Source organism: Daphnia pulex, chromosome 5, assembly GCF_021134715.1.
Source record: "Daphnia pulex isolate KAP4 chromosome 5, ASM2113471v1".
NCBI lineage: Eukaryota > Metazoa > Arthropoda > Branchiopoda > Diplostraca > Daphniidae > Daphnia > Daphnia pulex.
The window spans coordinates 5,619,276-5,641,100 of NC_060021.1; the positions used below are offsets into that span (position 1 = coordinate 5,619,276).

The 21,825-nt window shown below is 37.5% G+C and overlaps 3 protein-coding genes and 1 long non-coding RNA gene across 4 annotated transcripts; 3 read left to right on the forward strand and 1 right to left on the reverse strand.

The window, feature by feature from the left end:
• The first annotated feature begins 15,115 nt into the window (after positions 1–15,115).
• On the forward strand, positions 15,116–17,570 carry LOC124194816 (F-box-like/WD repeat-containing protein ebi). Its single transcript, XM_046589201.1, has 8 exons — positions 15,116–15,617; positions 15,690–16,042; positions 16,111–16,296; positions 16,370–16,695; positions 16,763–16,917; positions 16,986–17,151; positions 17,224–17,322; positions 17,419–17,570. Exons 1-4 carry the CDS (start codon positions 15,116–15,118, stop codon positions 16,601–16,603), a joined length of 1,275 nt encoding a protein of 424 aa, XP_046445157.1. The 3' UTR covers positions 16,604–16,695; positions 16,763–16,917; positions 16,986–17,151; positions 17,224–17,322; positions 17,419–17,570.
• A 317-nt stretch (positions 17,571–17,887) lies between these two features.
• LOC124195030 (TATA-box-binding protein 2-like) lies at positions 17,888–19,663 on the forward strand. The gene is made up of 6 exons (XM_046589495.1): positions 17,888–18,322; positions 18,537–18,709; positions 18,773–19,016; positions 19,073–19,176; positions 19,232–19,326; positions 19,391–19,663. Exons 1-6 carry the CDS (start codon positions 18,077–18,079, stop codon positions 19,465–19,467), a joined length of 939 nt encoding a protein of 312 aa, XP_046445451.1. The 5' UTR covers positions 17,888–18,076; the 3' UTR covers positions 19,468–19,663.
• Positions 19,594–20,595, reverse strand: LOC124195032. The gene is made up of 5 exons (XM_046589498.1): positions 20,467–20,595; positions 20,263–20,393; positions 20,101–20,186; positions 19,914–20,030; positions 19,594–19,838 (listed from the first exon to the last, which is right to left on the reverse strand). The coding sequence occupies exons 1-5, from the start codon at positions 20,584–20,586 to the stop codon at positions 19,738–19,740; spliced, it is 555 nt and encodes a 184-aa protein (XP_046445454.1). The 5' UTR covers positions 20,587–20,595; the 3' UTR covers positions 19,594–19,737.
• Positions 20,076–21,799, forward strand: LOC124195033. Its single transcript, XR_006875108.1, has 4 exons — positions 20,076–20,222; positions 20,293–20,700; positions 21,261–21,394; positions 21,484–21,799. It is a non-coding gene; the product is annotated as an uncharacterized LOC124195033 (long non-coding RNA).
• Positions 21,800–21,825: the final 26 nt, after the last annotated feature.

The following is a 21,825-nucleotide window of genomic DNA, read 5'->3' on the forward strand; positions in this document are numbered from 1 at the left end:
AAGAACTGATAGAATCGTTAAAATAAGTTCTATTTTAGCGCAGAATACCGTTAAATTGCTAGTTATAATGATTATTTTCTTGGTAGTCTAATTTTGACTGCCTTCTCGGGCACAATTCCATAGGTATTTTCCATGCTGATATTTAAACACCAAATCATAATAACTAATTGTGCTGCATGGATCTTCTCTTCCTAGTAAGAGACCAGGACTCGTAGTATCGTTGAAAATCTCATTGATTTTTTTGTAAATTGTTCTGTGCTGTGGAACAGTTGGGAACTTTAAAATAGAAGTAATCAATTGTAAAACTGCTGTTGTGACGTCATGACCACTTTTGAAATTGTTGTCCTATGAATATGTTTTTTGGTCCTATGGCTTCGATGGCAAAGCGCCTGCCTAGCAAGCAGGAGATGATGAGATCGAGTCTCGATGGTACCTGTAAAAAATGTCTACATAATCATCCCTGGTCTCTTAGAAAACAGAAAAAGAACTGATAGAATCGTTAAAATAAGTTCTATTTTAGCGCAGAATACCGTTAAATTGCTAGTTATAATGATTATTTTCTTGGTAGTCTAATTTTGACTGCCTTCTCGGGCACAATTCCATAGGTATTTTCCATGCTGATATTTAAACACCAAATCATAAAAACTAATTGTGCTGCATGGATCTTCTCTTCCTAGTAAGAGACCAGGACTCGTAGTATCGTTGAAAATCTCATTGATTTTTTTGTAAATTGTTCTTTGTGCTGTGGAACAGTTGGGAACTTTAAAATAGAAGTAATCAATTGTAAAACTGCTGTTGTGACGTCATGACCACTTTTGAAATTGTTGTCCTATGAATATGTTTTTTGGTCCTATGGCTTCGATGGCAAAGCGCCTGCCTAGTAAGCAGGAGATGATGAGTTCGAGTCTCGATGGTACCTGTAAAAAATGTCAAAATAATCATCACTTGTCTCTTGGAAAACAGAAAAAGAACTGATAGAATCGTTAAAATAAGTTCTATTTTAGCGCAGAATACCGTTAAATTGCTAGTTATAATGATTATTTTCTTGGTAGTCTAATTTTGACTGCCTTCTCGGGCACAATTCCATAGGTATTTTCCATGCTGATATTTAAACACCAAATCATAATAACTAATTGTGCTGCATGGATCTTCTCTTCCTAGTAAGAGACCAGGACTCGTAGTATCGTTGAAAATCTCATTGATTTTTTTGTAAATTGTTCTTTGTGCTGTGGAACAGTTGGGAACTTTAAAATAGAAGTAATCAATTGTAAAACTGCTGTTGTGACGTCATGACCACTTTTGAAATTGTTGTCCTATGAATATGTTTTTTGGTCCTATGGCTTCGATGGCAAAGCGCCTGCCTAGCAAGCAGGAGATGATGAGTTCGAGTCTCGATGGTACCTGTAAAAAATGTCTACATAATCATCCCTGGTCTCTTAGAAAACAGAAAAAGAACTGATAGAATCGTTAAAATAAGTTCTATTTTAGCGCAGAATACCGTTAAATTGCTAGTTATAATGATTATTTTCTTGGTAGTCTAATTTTGACTGCCTTCTCGGGCACAATTCCATAGGTATTTTCCATGCTGATATTTAAACACCAAATCATAAAAACTAATTGTGCTGCATGGATCTTCTCTTCCTAGTAAGAGACCAGGACTCGTAGTATCGTTGAAAATCTCATTGATTTTTTTGTAAATTGTTCTTTGTGCTGTGGAACAGTTGGGAACTTTAAAATAGAAGTAATCAATTGTAAAACTGCTGTTGTGACGTCATGACCACTTTTGAAATTGTTGTCCTATGAATATGTTTTTTGGTCCTATGGCTTCGATGGCAAAGCGCCTGCCTAGCAAGCAGGAGATGATGAGTTCGAGTCTCGATGGTACCTGTAAAAAATGTCAACATAATCATCCCTGGTCTCTTAGAAAACAGAAAAAGAACTGATAGAATCGTTAAAATAAGTTCTATTTTAGCGCAGAATACCGTTAAATTGCTAGTTATAATGATTATTTTCTTGGTAGTCTAATTTTGACTGCCTTCTCGGGCACAATTCCATAGGTATTTTCCATGCTGATATTTAAACACCAAATCATAATAACTAATTGTGCTGCATGGATCTTCTCTTCCTAGTAAGAGACCAGGACTCGTAGTATCGTTGAAAATCTCATTGATTTTTTTGTAAATTGTTCTTTGTGCTGTGGAACAGTTGGGAACTTTAAAATAGAAGTAATCAATTGTAAAACTGCTGTTGTGACGTCATGACCACTTTTGAAATTGTTGTCCTATGAATATGTTTTTTGGTCCTATGGCTTCGATGGCAAAGCGCCTGCCTAGCAAGCAGGAGATGATGAGTTCGAGTCTCGATGGTACCTGTAAAAAATGTCATCATAATCATCCCTGGTCTCTTAGAAAACAGAAAAAGAACTGATAGAATCGTTAAAATAAGTTCTATTTTAGCGCAGAATACCGTTAAATTGCTAGTTATAATGATTATTTTCTTGGTAGTCTAATTTTGACTGCCTTCTCGGGCACAATTCCATAGGTATTTTCCATGCTGATATTTAAACACCAAATCATAAAAACTAATTGTGCTGCATGGATCTTCTCTTCCTAGTAAGAGACCAGGACTCGTAGTATCGTTGAAAATCTCATTGATTTTTTTGTAAATTGTTCTTTGTGCTGTGGAACAGTTGGGAACTTTAAAATAGAAGTAATCAATTGTAAAACTGCTGTTGTGACGTCATGACCACTTTTGAAATTGTTGTCCTATGAATATGTTTTTTGGTCCTATGGCTTCGATGGCAAAGCGCCTGCCTAGCAAGCAGGAGATGATGAGTTCGAGTCTCGATGGTACCTGTAAAAAATGTCTACATAATCATCCCTGGTCTCTTAGAAAACAGAAAAAGAACTGATAGAATCGTTAAAATAAGTTCTATTTTAGCGCAGAATACCGTTAAATTGCTAGTTATAATGATTATTTTCTTGGTAGTCTAATTTTGACTGCCTTCTCGGGCACAATTCCATAGGTATTTTCCATGCTGATATTTAAACACCAAATCATAAAAACTAATTGTGCTGCATGGATCTTCTCTTCCTAGTAAGAGACCAGGACTCGTAGTATCGTTGAAAATCTCATTGATTTTTTTGTAAATTGTTCTTTGTGCTGTGGAACAGTTGGGAACTTTAAAATAGAAGTAATCAATTGTAAAACTGCTGTTGTGACATCATGACCACTTTTGAAATTGTTGTCCTATGAATATGTTTTTTGGTCCTATGGCTTCGATGGCAAAGCGCCTGCCTAGCAAGCAGGAGATGATGAGTTCGAGTCTCGATGGTACCTGTAAAAAATGTCAACATAATCATCTCTGGTCTCTTAGAATTCAGAAAAAGAACTGATAGAATCGTTAAAATAAGTTCTATTTTAGCGCAGAATACCGTTAAATTGCTAGTTATAATGATTATTTTCTTGGTAGTCTAATTTTGACTGCCTACTCGGGCACAATTCCATAGGTATTTTCCATGCTGATATTTAAACACCAAATCATAATAACTAATTGTGCTGCATGGATCTGCTCTTCCTAGTAAGAGACCAGGACTCGTAGTATCGTTGAAAATCTAGTTGACTTTTTTGTAAATTGTTCTTTGTGCTGTGGAACAGTTGGGAACTTAAAAATAGAAGTAATCAATTGTAAAACTGCTTTTGTGACGTCATGACCACTTTTCAAATTGTTGTCCTATGAAGCCGTTTTGTGGTCCTATGGCTTAGATGGCAAAGGGCCTGCCTAGTAAGCAGGAGATCACGAGTTCGAGTCTCGTTGGGACATGTAAGAAATGTCATCATAATCATCCCGTGTCTCTTAGAAAACTGAAAAAGAACTGTTAGAATCGTTGAAATAAGTTATATTTTAGCGCAGAATACCGTTAAATTGCTAGTTATAATGATTATTTTCTTGGTAGTCTAATTTTTACTGCCTACTCGGGCACAATTCCATAGGTATTTTCCATGCTGATATTTAAACACCAAATCATAATAACTAATTGTGCTGCATGGATCTGCTCTTCCTAGTAAGAGACCAGGACTCGTAGTATCGTTGAAAATCTCATTGATTTTTTTGTAAATTGTTCTGTGCTGTGGAACAGTTGGGAACTTTAAAATAGAAGTAATCAATTGTAAAACTGCTGTTGTGACGTCATGACCACTTTTGAAATTGTTGTCCTATGAATATGTTTTTTGGTCCTATGGCTTCGATGGCAAAGCGCCTGCCTAGCAAGCAGGAGATGATGAGTTCGAGTCTCGATGGTACCTGTAAAAAATGTCAACATAATCATCCCTGGTCTCTTAGAAAACAGAAAAAGAACTGATAGAATCGTTAAAATAAGTTCTATTTTAGCGCAGAATACCGTTAAATTGCTAGTTATAATGATTATTTTCTTGGTAGTCTAATTTTGACTGCCTTCTCGGGCACAATTCCATAGGTATTTTCCATGCTGATATTTAAACACCAAATCATAATAACTAATTGTGCTGCATGGATCTTCTCTTCCTAGTAAGAGACCAGGACTCGTAGTATCGTTGAAAATCTCATTGATTTTTTTGTAAATTGTTCTTTGTGCTGTGGAACAGTTGGGAACTTTAAAATAGAAGTAATCAATTGTAAAACTGCTGTTGTGACGTCATGACCACTTTTGAAATTGTTGTCCTATGAATATGTTTTTTGGTCCTATGGCTTCGATGGCAAAGCGCCTGCCTAGCAAGCAGGAGATGATGAGTTCGAGTCTCGATGGTACCTGTAAAAAATGTCATCATAATCATCCCTGGTCTCTTAGAAAACAGAAAAAGAACTGATAGAATCGTTAAAATAAGTTCTATTTTAGCGCAGAATACCGTTAAATTGCTAGTTATAATGATTATTTTCTTGGTAGTCTAATTTTGACTGCCTTCTCGGGCACAATTCCATAGGTATTTTCCATGCTGATATTTAAACACCAAATCATAAAAACTAATTGTGCTGCATGGATCTTCTCTTCCTAGTAAGAGACCAGGACTCGTAGTATCGTTGAAAATCTCATTGATTTTTTTGTAAATTGTTCTTTGTGCTGTGGAACAGTTGAGAACTTTAAAATAGAAGTAATCAATTGTAAAACTGCTGTTGTGACGTCATGACCACTTTTGAAATTGTTGTCCTATGAATATGTTTTTTGGTCCTATGGCTTCGATGGCAAAGCGCCTGCCTAGCAAGCAGGAGATGATGAGTTCGAGTCTCGATGGTACCTGTAAAAAATGTCTACATAATCATCCCTGGTCTCTTAGAAAACAGAAAAAGAACTGATAGAATCGTTAAAATAAGTTCTATTTTAGCGCAGAATACCGTTAAATTGCTAGTTATAATGATTATTTTCTTGGTAGTCTAATTTTGACTGCCTTCTCGGGCACAATTCCATAGGTATTTTCCATGCTGATATTTAAACACCAAATCATAAAAACTAATTGTGCTGCATGGATCTTCTCTTCCTAGTAAGAGACCAGGACTCGTAGTATCGTTGAAAATCTCATTGATTTTTTTGTAAATTGTTCTTTGTGCTGTGGAACAGTTGGGAACTTTAAAATAGAAGTAATCAATTGTAAAACTGCTGTTGTGACATCATGACCACTTTTGAAATTGTTGTCCTATGAATATGTTTTTTGGTCCTATGGCTTCGATGGCAAAGCGCCTGCCTAGCAAGCAGGAGATGATGAGTTCGAGTCTCGATGGTACCTGTAAAAAATGTCAACATAATCATCTCTGGTCTCTTAGAATTCAGAAAAAGAACTGATAGAATCGTTAAAATAAGTTCTATTTTAGCGCAGAATACCGTTAAATTGCTAGTTATAATGATTATTTTCTTGGTAGTCTAATTTTGACTGCCTACTCGGGCACAATTCCATAGGTATTTTCCATGCTGATATTTAAACACCAAATCATAATAACTAATTGTGCTGCATGGATCTGCTCTTCCTAGTAAGAGACCAGGACTCGTAGTATCGTTGAAAATCTAGTTGACTTTTTTGTAAATTGTTCTTTGTGCTGTGGAACAGTTGGGAACTTAAAAATAGAAGTAATCAATTGTAAAACTGCTTTTGTGACGTCATGACCACTTTTCAAATTGTTGTCCTATGAAGCCGTTTTGTGGTCCTATGGCTTAGATGGCAAAGGGCCTGCCTAGTAAGCAGGAGGTCACGAGTTCGAGTCTCGTTGGGACATGTAAGAAATGTCATCATAATCATCCCGTGTCTCTTAGAAAACTGAAAAAGAACTGTTAGAATCGTTGAAATAAGTTATATTTTAGCGCAGAATACCGTTAAATTGCTAGTTATAATGATTATTTTCTTGGTAGTCTAATTTTTACTGCCTACTCGGGCACAATTCCATAGGTATTTTCCATGCTGATATTTAAACACCAAATCATAATAACTAATTGTGCTGCATGGATCTGCTCTTCCTAGTAAGAGACCAGGACTCGTAGTATCGTTGAAAATCTCATTGATTTTTTTGTAAATTGTTCTGTGCTGTGGAACAGTTGGGAACTTTAAAATAGAAGTAATCAATTGTAAAACTGCTGTTGTGACGTCATGACCACTTTTGAAATTGTTGTCCTATGAATATGTTTTTTGGTCCTATGGCTTCGATGGCAAAGCGCCTGCCTAGCAAGCAGGAGATGATGAGTTCGAGTCTCGATGGTACCTGTAAAAAATGTCAACATAATCATCCCTGGTCTCTTAGAAAACAGAAAAAGAACTGATAGAATCGTTAAAATAAGTTCTATTTTAGCGCAGAATACCGTTAAATTGCTAGTTATAATGATTATTTTCTTGGTAGTCTAATTTTGACTGCCTTCTCGGGCACAATTCCATAGGTATTTTCCATGCTGATATTTAAACACCAAATCATAATAACTAATTGTGCTGCATGGATCTTCTCTTCCTAGTAAGAGACCAGGACTCGTAGTATCGTTGAAAATCTCATTGATTTTTTTGTAAATTGTTCTTTGTGCTGTGGAACAGTTGGGAACTTTAAAATAGAAGTAATCAATTGTAAAACTGCTGTTGTGACGTCATGACCACTTTTGAAATTGTTGTCCTATGAATATGTTTTTTGGTCCTATGGCTTCGATGGCAAAGCGCCTGCCTAGCAAGCAGGAGATGATGAGTTCGAGTCTCGATGGTACCTGTAAAAAATGTCATCATAATCATCCCTGGTCTCTTAGAAAACAGAAAAAGAACTGATAGAATCGTTAAAATAAGTTCTATTTTAGCGCAGAATACCGTTAAATTGCTAGTTATAATGATTATTTTCTTGGTAGTCTAATTTTGACTGCCTTCTCGGGCACAATTCCATAGGTATTTTCCATGCTGATATTTAAACACCAAATCATAAAAACTAATTGTGCTGCATGGATCTTCTCTTCCTAGTAAGAGACCAGGACTCGTAGTATCGTTGAAAATCTCATTGATTTTTTTGTAAATTGTTCTTTGTGCTGTGGAACAGTTGGGAACTTTAAAATAGAAGTAATCAATTGTAAAACTGCTGTTGTGACGTCATGACCACTTTTGAAATTGTTGTCCTATGAATATGTTTTTTGGTCCTATGGCTTCGATGGCAAAGCGCCTGCCTAGCAAGCAGGAGATGATGAGTTCGAGTCTCGATGGTACCTGTAAAAAATGTCTACATAATCATCCCTGGTCTCTTAGAAAACAGAAAAAGAACTGATAGAATCGTTAAAATAAGTTCTATTTTAGCGCAGAATACCGTTAAATTGCTAGTTATAATGATTATTTTCTTGGTAGTCTAATTTTGACTGCCTTCTCGGGCACAATTCCATAGGTATTTTCCATGCTGATATTTAAACACCAAATCATAAAAACTAATTGTGCTGCATGGATCTTCTCTTCCTAGTAAGAGACCAGGACTCGTAGTATCGTTGAAAATCTCATTGATTTTTTTGTAAATTGTTCTTTGTGCTGTGGAACAGTTGGGAACTTTAAAATAGAAGTAATCAATTGTAAAACTGCTGTTGTGACATCATGACCACTTTTGAAATTGTTGTCCTATGAATATGTTTTTTGGTCCTATGGCTTCGATGGCAAAGCGCCTGCCTAGCAAGCAGGAGATGATGAGTTCGAGTCTCGATGGTACCTGTAAAAAATGTCAACATAATCATCTCTGGTCTCTTAGAATTCAGAAAAAGAACTGATAGAATCGTTAAAATAAGTTCTATTTTAGCGCAGAATACCGTTAAATTGCTAGTTATAATGATTATTTTCTTGGTAGTCTAATTTTGACTGCCTACTCGGGCACAATTCCATAGGTATTTTCCATGCTGATATTTAAACACCAAATCATAATAACTAATTGTGCTGCATGGATCTGCTCTTCCTAGTAAGAGACCAGGACTCGTAGTATCGTTGAAAATCTAGTTGACTTTTTTGTAAATTGTTCTTTGTGCTGTGGAACAGTTGGGAACTTAAAAATAGAAGTAATCAATTGTAAAACTGCTTTTGTGACGTCATGACCACTTTTCAAATTGTTGTCCTATGAAGCCGTTTTGTGGTCCTATGGCTTAGATGGCAAAGGGCCTGCCTAGTAAGCAGGAGATCACGAGTTCGAGTCTCGTTGGGACATGTAAGAAATGTCATCATAATCATCCCGTGTCTCTTAGAAAACTGAAAAAGAACTGTTAGAATCGTTGAAATAAGTTATATTTTAGCGCAGAATACCGTTAAATTGCTAGTTATAATGATTATTTTCTTGGTAGTCTAATTTTTACTGCCTACTCGGGCACAATTCCATAGGTATTTTCCATGCTGATATTTAAACACCAAATCATAATAACTAATTGTGCTGCATGGATCTGCTCTTCCTAGTAAGAGACCAGGACTCGTAGTATCGTTGAAAATCTAGTTGACTTTTTTGTAAATTGTTCTTTGTGCTGTGGAACAGTTGGGAACTTAAAAATAGAAGTAATCAATTGTAAAACTGCTTTTGTGACGTCATGACCACTTTTCAAATTGTTGTCCTATGAAGCCGTTTTGTGGTCCTATGGCTTAGATGGCAAAGGGCCTGCCTAGTAAGCAGGAGATCACGAGTTCGAGTCTCGTTGGGACATGTAAGAAATGTCATCATAATCATCCCGTGTCTCTTAGAAAACTGAAAAAGAACTGTTAGAATCGTTAAAATAAGTTATATTTTAGCGCAGAATACCGTTAAATTGCTAGTTATAATGATTATTTTCTTGGTAGTCTAATTTTGACTGCCTTCTCGGGCACAATTCCATAGGTATTTTCCATGCTGATATTTAAACACCAAATCATAATAACTAATTGTGCTGCATGGATCTTCTCTTCCTAGTAAGAGACCAGGACTCGTAGTATCGTTGAAAATCTCATTGATTTTTTTGTAAATTGTTCTTTGTGCTGTGGAACAGTTGGGAACTTTAAAATAGAAGTAATCAATTGTAAAACTGCTGTTGTGACGTCATGACCACTTTTGAAATTGTTGTCCTATGAATATGTTTTTTGGTCCTATGGCTTCGATGGCAAAGCGCCTGCCTAGTAAGCAGGAGATGATGAGTTCGAGTCTCGATGGTACCTGTAAAAAATGTCAAAATAATCATCACTTGTCTCTTGGAAAACAGAAAAAGAACTGATAGAATCGTTAAAATAAGTTCTATTTTAGCGCAGAATACCGTTAAATTGCTAGTTATAATGATTATTTTCTTGGTAGTCTAATTTTGACTGCCTTCTCGGGCACAATTCCATAGGTATTTTCCATGCTGATATTTAAACACCAAATCATAATAACTTATTGTGCTGCATGGATCTTCTCTTCCTAGTAAGAGACCAGGACTCGTAGTATCGTTGAAAATCTCATTGATTTTTTTGTAAATTGTTCTTTGTGCTGTGGAACAGTTGGGAACTTTAAAATAGAAGTAATCAATTGTAAAACTGCTGTTGTGACGTCATGACCACTTTTGAAATTGTTGTCCTATGAATATGTTTTTTGGTCCTATGGCTTCGATGGCAAAGCGCCTGCCTAGCAAGCAGGAGATGATGAGTTCGAGTCTCGATGGTACCTGTAAAAAATGTCTACATAATCATCCCTGGTCTCTTAGAAAACAGAAAAAGAACTGATAGAATCGTTAAAATAAGTTCTATTTTAGCGCAGAATACCGTTAAATTGCTAGTTATAATGATTATTTTCTTGGTAGTCTAATTTTGACTGCCTTCTCGGGCACAATTCCATAGGTATTTTCCATGCTGATATTTAAACACCAAATCATAAAAACTAATTGTGCTGCATGGATCTTCTCTTCCTAGTAAGAGACCAGGACTCGTAGTATCGTTGAAAATCTCATTGATTTTTTTGTAAATTGTTCTTTGTGCTGTGGAACAGTTGGGAACTTTAAAATAGAAGTAATCAATTGTAAAACTGCTGTTGTGACTTCATGACCACTTTTGAAATTGTTGTCCTATGAAGCAGTTTTGTGGTCCTATGGCTTAGATGGAAAAGAGCCTGCCTAGTACGCAGGGGATCACGAGTTCGAGTCTCGTTGTGACTTGTAAAAAATGTCATCATAATCATCCCGTGTCTCTCAGAAATCAGAAAAAGAACTGATAGAATCGTTAAAATAAGTTCTATTATAGCGCAGAATACCGTTAAATTGCTAGTTATAATGATTATTTTCTTGGTTATCTAATTTTGACTGCCTACTCGGGCACAATTCCATAGGTATTTTCCATGCTGATATTTAAACACCAAATCATAATAACTAATTGTGCTGCATGGATCTGCTCTTCCTAGTAAGAGACCAGGACTCGTAGTATCGTTGAAAATCTAGTTGACTTTTTTGTAAATTGTTCTTTGTGCTGTGGAACAGTTGGGAACTTTAAAATAGAAGAAATCAATTGTAAAACTGCTGTTGTGACGTCATGACCACTTTTGAAATTGTTGTCCTATGAAAAAGTTTTGTGGTCCTATGGCTTAGATGGCAAAGGTCCTGCCTAGTAAGCAGGATATCACGAGTTCGTGTCTCGTTGGGACATGTAAGAAATGTCATCATAATCATCCCGTGTCTCTTGGAAAACTGAAAAAGAACTGTTAGAATCGTTAAAATAAGTTCTATTTTAGCGCAGAATACCGTTAAATTAATAGTTATAATGATTATTTTCTTGGTAGTCTAATTTTTACTGCCTACTCGGGCACAATTCCATAGGTATTTTCCATGCTAAAATTTAAACATCAAATCATAATTACTAATTGTGCTGCAGGGATCTTCTCTTCCTTGTAAGAGACCAGGACTCGTAGTATCGTTGAAAATCTCGTTGATTTTTTTGTAAATTGTTCTTTGTGCTGTGGAACAGTTGGGAACTTTAAAATAGAAGTAATCAATTGTAAAACTGCTGTTGTGACGTCATGACCACTTTTGAAATTGTTGTCCTATGAAAGAGTGTTGTGGTACTATGGCTTACATGGCAAAGCGCCTGCCTAGTAAGCATTAGATAACGAGTTCGAGTCTCATTGAAACCTGTAAGAAATGTCATCATAATCATCCCGTGTCTCTTAGAAATCAGAAAAAGAACTGATAGAATCGTTAAAATGAATGAATAAATATGATAAAATAAAATGATTATTTTCTTGGTAATCTAATTTTGACTGCCTACTCGGGCACAATTGCATAGGTATTTTTCATGCTGAAATTTAAACACCAAATCATAATAACTAATTGTGCTGCATGGATCTGCTCTTCCTAGTAAGAACCCAGGACTCGTAGTATCGTTGAAAATCTCGTTGATTTTTTTGTAAATTGTTCTTTGTGCTGTGGAACAGTTGGGAACTTTAAAATAGAAGTAATCAATTGTAAAACTGCTGTTGTGACGTCATGACCACTTTTTAAATTGTTGTCCTATGAATATGTTTTTTGGTCCTATGGCTTCGATGGTAAAGCGCCTGCCTAGTAAACAGGAGATCACGAGTTCAAGTAGCGTTGGTACCTGTAAAAATGTCATCATAATCATCCTGTGATTCTTAGAAAAAAGAAAAAGAACTGATGCAATCGTTAAAATAAGTTCTATTTTAGCGCAAAATACCGTTAAATTGCTAGTTATAATGATTATTTTCTTGGTAGTCTTGTGTTTCTTGGTTTTTGTGTCAAAAGATATCCAGCGACTGGTGTTGGAATGACAGCCATCTAGTTTTCGATGTGTCTGATATTATTCACTGCGCAATCGGAAATCACGTCATTTTATTCTACAAGACTATTACAAATTTAGACTCTGCCTTAGACCAGCGAAAGAAATACGGAGACGTTTTAAATACTGTCGAGGACTCCTTGCAGCGCCTTACAATAAGCGTACGAGAGAAAATAGCTCATAACAACCAGCAAATAAGTCAACTAGAAGTGGCAAAAAACGAAATAGTATCTTTTCAGGACAACTTCCTCTCCGCTGGACGTTCATCCCGAACTGATCGTGAGGATTTTAGCAGTCAAATTGAAGACTGCATCAAGAAACTTGTAGATTCTTGCACGACCGCTGCCCAGATTTATCAGCTTTATTCCGATTTGCAGCAATCTTATCTGAAAGTGATTATCGAAGGACCATACGGTAATCTGTCGTCTGTTCGCTTGGAATCCTCGATCGACGGACCCGTTAATATTCTTCATGGTTTGGATCAAGATCGTCTTGAAGGACATTCTACAGCAGAAGACGTTCGTCGTGTGATTGCTTATTCATTGGAAACTTCCCTTTCTATTAAAGAGGAAACAAATGAAGTCCGCCGGATATATCCAACGAAAGCAATGCTGCGTCGATCACCGCTCCCGGCACCTCGTACTTTGCTTGGTGCACCACTGCTGCAGCACGGGTGTGCGACATTCAGGCCCAGTCATTCAGGCCCACGTCTTTCAGGCCCACTTTTATTGGGCCTGAACGTCGCAAAAATTGGGCCTGAAAGACGGACTTGAATGTCATTCAGGCCCAATATAATTTTTTATGTTCTTCATATGTACATAAATACACAGTCATTCATAAATACACAAAGTAAAATATTAACTAGTGGTGTAGTGGTTAGCAAGGTGAGCTGCTGTTCTGAGGTCAACGGTTCATAGCCGGACAACGTTTATATTAATTGAAAATATGTGAAAATGAAATAGATACTCCTTTCTTAGACATCACAGTAAATTCAAAAGTAGGAAATGGAAAGAAATTGAATATAAAGCGGAAGTGCTTATAAGGAATTGTATTTCATGATCGAACAGAATAATTCGAAGACTATTATGAAAACATTAATCGGAATCTTCGTTCACCGGACCGTTCCTCAGCTCTCTCAGATCCGCTTTTGAGTGCTTCTTTGTGAGCTTCGCGAGCTGCAAAAGCATCTCTTTAGAGGAAATGGGGTGGTCCGGTCTGTTAAAAGATTGGAAGAAGGTCAGATGGCGCTGTTTCGATTCTGCGTCCTTGTTGAGTTTTTTGAGCACTTGTTTTTGTGACAAAAGTTTTGCCGTCATGGCAAGTTTCTCAGCCTCTGCGTGCATCTTTATTAAAAAGGCAACAAGATTGGTTGAAGCCAGTCCTAGTACAAAAATACAGATAGAAAATTAAAAATAATCGATATATTATAGATCGATAACTTAAATAGATAACTTGCCAGCAACAGCTTTGAGGTTATTGTGGGTACCCTCAACGTTGTTATTGGTCCTAACATGCTGCATAAACATAGACCAGCACTCTGGTGGCCGAATTGTGCTGTCTCCACATAGTTGCAGAAACGCAACATTAGCCCTGTCGCGTTGGATGCGATGCTCTGGAACCTTTTGCGAATTTTTTCGGCTGGCAGCAGGTAAAGGCTAAGCAATTCCCGACAGGTGTTCCGGGTCTGGCTGTCCTTTCTATAGGCTGGACTTAGTCCTATAACCTTGATGTTGCGGTAGAAGGACTGTGTCAAGTGAAAGGAACAGCCGACCGGCTTCACTGTGGGGAAAACCGCCCTGCATGCCTATAGGAAGAGAAAAGGGAGTGTTTATTACTGAAGATTAACGTTTAAAAAAGCAAATACCTGCCACATAGCAGCCTCGAAATCCATCATAAACTCTTCCACTCTTGGTTCACCCAAAAGAGTCAGAAGTTCAAGAATAGAAGAAAAAACTGCAACGTAGTCTTTCTTTCTTTTCCCGGACATCAGCACTGTGACTAAAGGAACCTGGATCAATGATAAATGGGTAAGTGGTTACGGTGTTCGATTACCATTCTTAAAGTCAAAGGTTCGAGTCCTCGTACCAACTATCTTACCTGCATATCTAGATTACCATGTCGGATGAACGCATGTATGCCGAAAACCTGATAGAAAGGAGTCGGGCAGATGAAAAAAGTTCCGTCACCGTACCATCTTTTGGCTTTGCGTAACAGATGTAGCTGCTGATCGGTGGCGAAGATGAGGTGACGGGCATAGCGTCGGGTATGCCAATAAATTTCTATTTATTGGCATTTTCTATCTCGCCTTGTCAGAGATTCGAACCTCGGTCCTTTGACATTACAGCCCAGGCTTCTGACCATTAGACCACCGTTATTATGTTAGCAGAGGGAGAAAAATGGGCCAGAATGGTATGGACTCAATAACGTCGTCAACTTATTAGTTTGGTCTCATTTCCATGCAACCAAACCACTTTTTGATATGGCATTGCAATTCGCCGTATTCTTATTTGAATTTTCTTATTCTCTTATTTGTCCAAGCCGACTTCTAGGAATTCATGAAGAGCTATCCGAAGTTATGTTTGTGGATCTGTAAGTGTTGTATGTAGTAGCGTGTGAACTGTATACGTGTAGTGGTAGGGCCCAGGTGTGGGAGCAACTATGCTCATCATGGGAGTCGAACTCGGATACCAAAGGACCTCGAACACCAGATCACTAAGCGACGCCTTATTCGACTCACCCACCTGTCCCCCGAACATTGACGTTTTATTGCGAACGAAAATGAAAAAATTTCCATGATTTTATATTTAAAAAAAACTTGGGCCTGAATGACGTCAAAATTGGGCCTGAAAGGCACGTAAAAAAAAGGTGGGCCTGAACGTCGCGGGCCTGAATGACTGGGCCTGAATGTCGTACACCCCTGCAGCACGCAAAGACGCCTACATCACCTAGAAAACCGTTTGATTGCTGTAATAAGAATCCAACATTGTCCTCACTTTCAATTAGGCGGCTTTCATCATCAGATGACGAAAGCAGTAACATAACACTGGCACGTAATAGTATTCTCCCATCGACAGCAACCGTATCGCTTCAGAATCCGCCAAATCCTCCGAAACCACTTTCATTGAGGCCTTTAAAAAGTCTTAAAGGGAAAACGAGCTTCGCATCCGAGCTTCCTTCCTATATAAGCTATGATTTATCTATTGATTCTCCACAATCTTCCGTATCACCGGCAAATAGCACTGTCTCCTTAACCGACGATGCATCGTCTCCAACACCTTCTTCATTAAATTTCTCTGCAGAATCTAGATCTGGCATTAATGGAACGGAGTCAAGAATTAATAAACGGGTTCGTTCCAATCTTGGTTTCGATCCTGAGTCTCCAGAATTTTATGGTTACTAAAACTTCATGGTATTCTTTGAAAACAAGGCAATGAAACTAAACTTTATTTTTATTAATATCGCAGAAGTACCGATAGGTCCAAATTTATCGTTGAGCAGTCCTCCTATTGCTCATTCAGTCAGCTTGGAGGATGCAGTGCTAGAAAATCGTCGTTTTGCTGCTGATCGCATTCGCAGCGCTTTAAAAAACACATGTACATGGCACCCTCAAACTAACTGTGTGGCCACCACCAGTGATGGGGCAGATGCCCTTATTTGGATATTACCCGCACAGAATGAAAACAAAGTTGAAAATGAAAATGTGAATGAATCAGTTCGGTTAGCGAAATTCGCTAGCTTATCAGATACCTTTCGCAAACAAAACCGACGCGTTGCACTCGACCACTCGAATGATCCTGTTTTTCAAATTGCTTGGAATGTAAAGAATTGCTAATTATTATTATTACCTTTAGTCAAATGTTGATCTCTTTTCTTTTCTTTTGTTAGCCCAATGGGACCATTCTAGTTACAGGATCGAAAAAAGGAGTCATTCGATTTTGGTCTACCGAAGGCAAATTAAATCCTGCAATCCCGCCTGAAGCTGAAACCATGGTAGAAACTCATGCAAATGAGGTTTTAGTTTTGAAATTTAGTCCGTCAGGAAAGTACCTCGTTTCTGGAGGGATGGACGGCGTACGTAACCCATAGAAAACCAGCAGATATCTGTATAACTTGATAATGACTATCACATCTTTATTCTTTCTAGAAAATGTTGGTCTGGGATATGGACAGATTAAGTCTGCGCCAGACTTTCACCTGCCATTCAGATCCGATTTGCGATGTTGACTGGAAAATAAATACAAATATTTTCGTTTCTTGCGCTTATAATGGATTCATCTTCATTCATCGAGCAGGGCATGATCATCCACTGCGAACTGTTTCCGATTATCCCGTAAGACTATGTTATGTATTTGCGCAAAATTATTATTTTAAATTTTAAAATGCGATTCAATTTAGCGTTGGGTAAGATCAGTCCGCTGGAATCCTGGTTCAGATGTATTAGCAACTTTTTCTGTGGATTCATCGCTTCAAGTAAACTCACACATACACAGCATATTTTTAATGTTGGTTCTTACAAAGTCAGTTCTCTATTATTCAGGTTTGGAAAGATGCATTAAAAATTAGCTCTGAACCAAAGGAATTGAATGGTCATTATCGATCGGTGAACGCCATTTCATGGCGTCCTGCTGTTTCCTCTGGACCAGGTGTTTCTTCAATTAGGAGGGATAGCTTGTGTAGCAAATACCTGGCAAGGTGACTTCAAATTTTTGGTTACTTATAAGTGGTGGTTGCTTGAAATCCTTACAGCAACGTTTTCACAGTGGTTCTGATGATGGCACGGTTATCGTGTGGCATGCAACTTTAAAAACAAAAATGGTTTTGAGCAGTAAGAATAAAAGTAGCGTCAAGTGCCTCGCCTTCTCACCTAATGGAAAACTTTTAGCTGCTGGCAGAGGTGATGGTCATGTAGATTGCTGGTTTTCAAAGGTAAGCATATAACTTAATCCAGTATGTACTCATTCGAGCTGATTATCGAGTGATGGAATGAAATTCAAAAAGGGGAAGCTGTTTGGTTCCATGAAACTCAACGGTGCAATCTACACAATAGAGTGGGACGCTACTGGCACGCAATTGGCAGTTGCTGTCGGAGACTTTGGGGTAAGCACTATTATTTCTTATTAAAGTCACTGACGAACGTATTACATTCCACTTATTTTAAAAAAGAAAAATCTATATTTTTCATTCCATTTGCAGGCTGAGTATTTTGAAATAAAAAAACTTAAAAAGGATTAGTAACCACAGTATGTGTAAATGGATATCTTTCAAGTGATGTTGTTCGTACTTATAGTTTCCTAAAAGTTTGATTTTGATTGTTAATTACTATGAATACATTTTTAAACGTTTTTCCCCACCCCTTATTGCTGTATTTCTTGTTTTTAGTCGTTCTCCTTACCGTACACACAGTACAGTTGATACACCTAACAATTCAATGAATAAATCGAACGACTTCATCTAATATAAGTATTTGTAGCGTGCTTCACGCAAAATTTGAGTTTTTATAACGAATCGACGTAATAATGAAATAAGTAGCATATTTTCGTTTGTTTTACTTTTTGAACTTTTTGCTTTTTGGCGCTCTTTACTGGCTGTCTGACTGTGTCAAGTACAAAGTTCTACCGCTAGGTTCGCGTTGTACGCCTTTGATCAGAAACAGAAAAGTGTCGGCCATTCGCAGTTCTGAAGGCAGAGACGGTTGGAGAGCCGTACAGAGAGAGCTGCTGTACTGCTTCGATATAGATTTTGCTGCTGTGACTCTTGCCTGTTGCCTAAAGAGTTGTGATTACTTGAACTGTTTCGGGGTTTTGCTTAATTTCCTTACTGATCTTTGGAGGAGTTCAAGATAGCCTAGAAAATGGATCAAATGCTATCCAGTCCTGGCTTCAGTATTCCATCAATTGGCACTCCACTTCATCAGCCAGAGGAAGACCAGCAAATTTTACCTCATAACAGCCCTATTCCGACACAACGTCAACAACAACAACAAAATGGGTTTGGACTTGCTCTTCCCCACCAACAGATCAACACTGCATCTAGCTCACAGAACCTATACAGTTTACCGGGATTTACACCCCAGCACATGTTACAACCTCAGACTCCGGTAATATATTGTTAAACTGAGGCACGACCATTGACTAAAGTCTATGATGAGATGATGTACCAGTCTTTTACGTGTTGCTAAAAATATTGCTGGAAAATTGTAATGTCAATCATGTTCTAATTTTATCTGAGGATTGAGTTACGACAGTATCTTATTTGCTTTGAAAAAATTTGTATATGTAATGGGATTCATTAAAACTATTTTTTGTTTGCAGCAAGCTCTTATGTCACCTGCTCCAAACCGAGGGTCTAGTGCAGCCATCGGGGATTCACACTTGCATTCACAAGGCACACCAGCTCCTGCTGGAATGTTTGGCCCATCTACACCTGCTCCCATGACACCACACACACCAGCTTCTGCTGATCCAGGAATTGTTCCTCAACTACAGTAAGAGACGAAATATTTATTTTAGTTGCTATGATAATCAGGTATTTTCTTTTTATATTTCAGGAATATAGTATCAACAGTGAATCTGGGATGCAAATTAGATCTAAAAAAGATTGCTCTCCACGCCCGTAATGCAGAGTACAACCCTAAACGTTTCGCAGCCGTGATTATGAGAATCCGAGAGCCCAGAACAACAGCCCTTATCTTTAGTTCAGGGAAAATGGTGTGTACAGGAGCTAAATCTGAAGAAGATTCAAGATTAGCAGCCAGAAAATATGCTCGAATCGTACAGAAGCTTAACTTTCCCGTAAGACAATTTGTGCGAGGAAAAAATTCACTTCAAATAACCATTTTATATTCCAGGCAAAATTTCTTGATTTCAAAATTCAAAACATGGTTGGTAGTTGTGACGTGAAATTTCCTATCCGTCTAGAAGGCCTCGTTTTGACACACAGCCAGTTTAGCAGGTAATCATATACAATAAAATGTTGTGTATAATTTTACTTATTATTATATTTACAGCTACGAACCCGAACTCTTCCCTGGTCTCATTTACCGAATGGTCAAACCTCGTATTGTTTTGCTTATTTTCGTTTCAGGAAAAGTTGTGCTAACCGGTATGTTAAAATTTTCAATGTGGGGTTTTTGAATATTTGTTTACTTCAATTTCACTTCTTCTAGGCGCGAAAGTTCGCCAAGAGATCTACGATGCATTCGATAACATATACCCCATATTAAAAAGTTTCAAGAAGCAATAGCACATTTGTCAACATGGCGATGACAAAATTACTTACGTACGTTGGTTAATTTCCAATTTTCCTCCTTTGTTTAACTCATTGCTGGTTCTGTGCTATTGGGCAACCATCGGGTAACTCAAAATGCGCTTTTCATTCACATTTCTTTGTATTGATATTTCATCCAGTAAAAATAATACAGACATTTTTCTCAATTTAATCTTATTTTTAAAAAGCACTTGGTAACTCTCAGTTTATACCGTTCCTGTAATAATTTAATTGTTTCTCTTTTCATCACTCAACATTTTCAGGTTTTTTTAGCAATAAAATACTGTGTTCCACGTCATCGTTAGGCTCGGGTGAAGTTTCACGTTTAAAACGAAGCTCTTGTGTTCCTTAAGAAAAATTCAAATTTAGGTGAAAGGTCTGTTTTTGAGCACTAAGTTAACTAATAATTAATTTTAGAATACTGTGTTCATGAACAATGAGCTTCCGACAGAGAAATATAGCAACAGAGTTGTTGACCGCTTGTAACGTCGCTATTGAAATCATAAAGAAATTGTTTCCAGGGTTGATATAGCTGCCTCCTGATAAATGCAGTATAAATGTAGTTATTAAGTAGTAATAATAATTCATTTTATGTATTTTTCCACTAACTTAGAATTGTTGAAGTAGCATGGTAAACCAGAAGAACAAGATCTAATACAATTCCAGTAGACGAGATGACGATGTGAAATCGCGCCCTAAAAGTGGAAGAATTATTGAACCAAAGATTAAAGGTAATAAAGTTTTCAATCTCTGTAAAATAAAATAAAATACCATGAACTTGCTTGAATTTCACCGAGGTAGTAGCTCGTACTCGCTAGAAAAAAACCGTAAATCCCAAAACAAATTTCAAGTTCAAAAGTCATATCAACGTCAGGCTGATCCCTGTCTACATGAGACTGTATCTGTAAAAGAATTCAGTAGGCTATTCATGTCGACCTCCACATTTGAAAAATATTGCGGAATCCCTCAAGTTACCTGCCAGAACACTGTGATGATTCCGATCAGCAATCCAATCACCGCTGTGATACGGAATCTAAGTCGAAAAAATCTTGTTGCCTGTGACGGACTAGACGGTACGTAGCATTTGTACTCCATGAAACGAGTTTTGAGAACCACTGAATGGGTACAAACACTGTTTTTGATCTGTCCTTCTCAACTTTTCTTTCTACTAAGGAAGCGGAAAGCCACACACCGGTGACCACAGCATCCGTAAGTTATAATTTTTTATGATGGAAATTTTTACACCACAGTGATGGTTAGGTTATGTTCACATTTGAGTATCCTGTGCAAGCCGGTCGTGAGTTGGCCTTACCCCGTGATGCTGTAAACTATACCTTGTACATAAATGATTAGGTTCTGCTGCTGTTGTGAGAAAACGCTTACTTTCTTCTCAAGATCGGCACGTGTATTATGCTTTCCAGACAGAATGATTCCACTACGACTGGCGTGATGCCGCATACGTTATAAGGGAAATTAAAATCTATGAGCTTTCAAATGGATTCCGGAGATAAATATTAATGCAGATGATTTTCTATGGTTCTCTTTAGTAGTTGAAAGATTGGACTGTAACTGCACTAATGGGAACTATTTTATTTTAATTCTATATCGTCGAAATCTGTGTAGCTTTCTTGTGAAATTCCGTGTCCATTACCACGTCCGTTAACTTCATATTTTACCTTTAGCCAATGATTTAATCAGTATTAAAGCAAGTGTTTAACGTAATCTAGTGAATGATTAATAAAATACCTGTTTTTTTCTAATGAGGACAGCAATCATGACAGCAAGTGAAAAAGAAATGACCAAACCATGAAGGACGCCCACTATAGAGAACATCATTGGTGTGCTTCCACGTCGCACCACCATCAAGACGTCACTAAATTCAGCACCTAAAATCCCACACATGGTATTAGAATATTAGGCTGTACATTCAAATCTCATTTTGTTAAAATTCTTTGTACGGCATTTGCGCATAATTCCGTTGAAATCCGACAGGCTACATCGAGTCACAAGTCGAAGGGGATAGTAGAAGAAGACTGCCATGTCCAGTAATAAGTACCCTATTAGTGTAACTGAAAAACACGTGACGGCACTAATAAATAAAGACAAATTTAATACATTGATTTAATATCTGTTTCAGGTCACACCTACAACTTTCTTGAATAGGCTTGAATTGACCAAAGAACAAGTGCTGACAGCACTGCAGCATAAAGACACATTGTTAGTCCGTTCATGGTGGCAGGAAACCAAGGATTATACGGTACGTCATGAGATCCTTCTTGCTCTTGATATGCCGTAACCATCGATATCTTGTTTAATTAAGGTAGTTTAAGATTA

Excerpts from the sequence above, each read along its gene's own strand:
- LOC124194816 (XM_046589201.1), top strand. The coding sequence starts at position 15,116 with ATGACTGGGCCTGAATGTCGTACACCCCTGCAGCACGCAAAGACGCCT. Across the intron at positions 16,043-16,110 it reads TTTTTCAAATTGCTTGGAAT|CCCAATGGGACCATTCTAGT; the intron begins GTAAAGAATTGC and ends TTCTTTTGTTAG. Across the intron at positions 16,297-16,369 it reads TTTCTGGAGGGATGGACGGC|AAAATGTTGGTCTGGGATAT; the intron begins GTACGTAACCCA and ends TATTCTTTCTAG.
- LOC124195030 (XM_046589495.1), top strand. The coding sequence starts at position 18,077 with ATGGATCAAATGCTATCCAGTCCTGGCTTCAGTATTCCATCAATTGGC. Across the intron at positions 18,323-18,536 it reads TGTTACAACCTCAGACTCCG|CAAGCTCTTATGTCACCTGC; the intron begins GTAATATATTGT and ends TTTTGTTTGCAG. Across the intron at positions 19,177-19,231 it reads ACACACAGCCAGTTTAGCAG|CTACGAACCCGAACTCTTCC; the intron begins GTAATCATATAC and ends TTATATTTACAG.
- LOC124195032 (XM_046589498.1), bottom strand. The coding sequence starts at position 20,586 with ATGGAGTACAAATGCTACGTACCGTCTAGTCCGTCACAGGCAACAAGA. Across the intron at positions 20,187-20,262 it reads GAAATTCAAGCAAGTTCATG|GGCGCGATTTCACATCGTCA; the intron begins GTATTTTATTTT and ends TTCCACTTTTAG. Across the intron at positions 19,839-19,913 it reads GCTCATTGTTCATGAACACA|GAACACAAGAGCTTCGTTTT; the intron begins GTATTCTAAAAT and ends ATTTTTCTTAAG.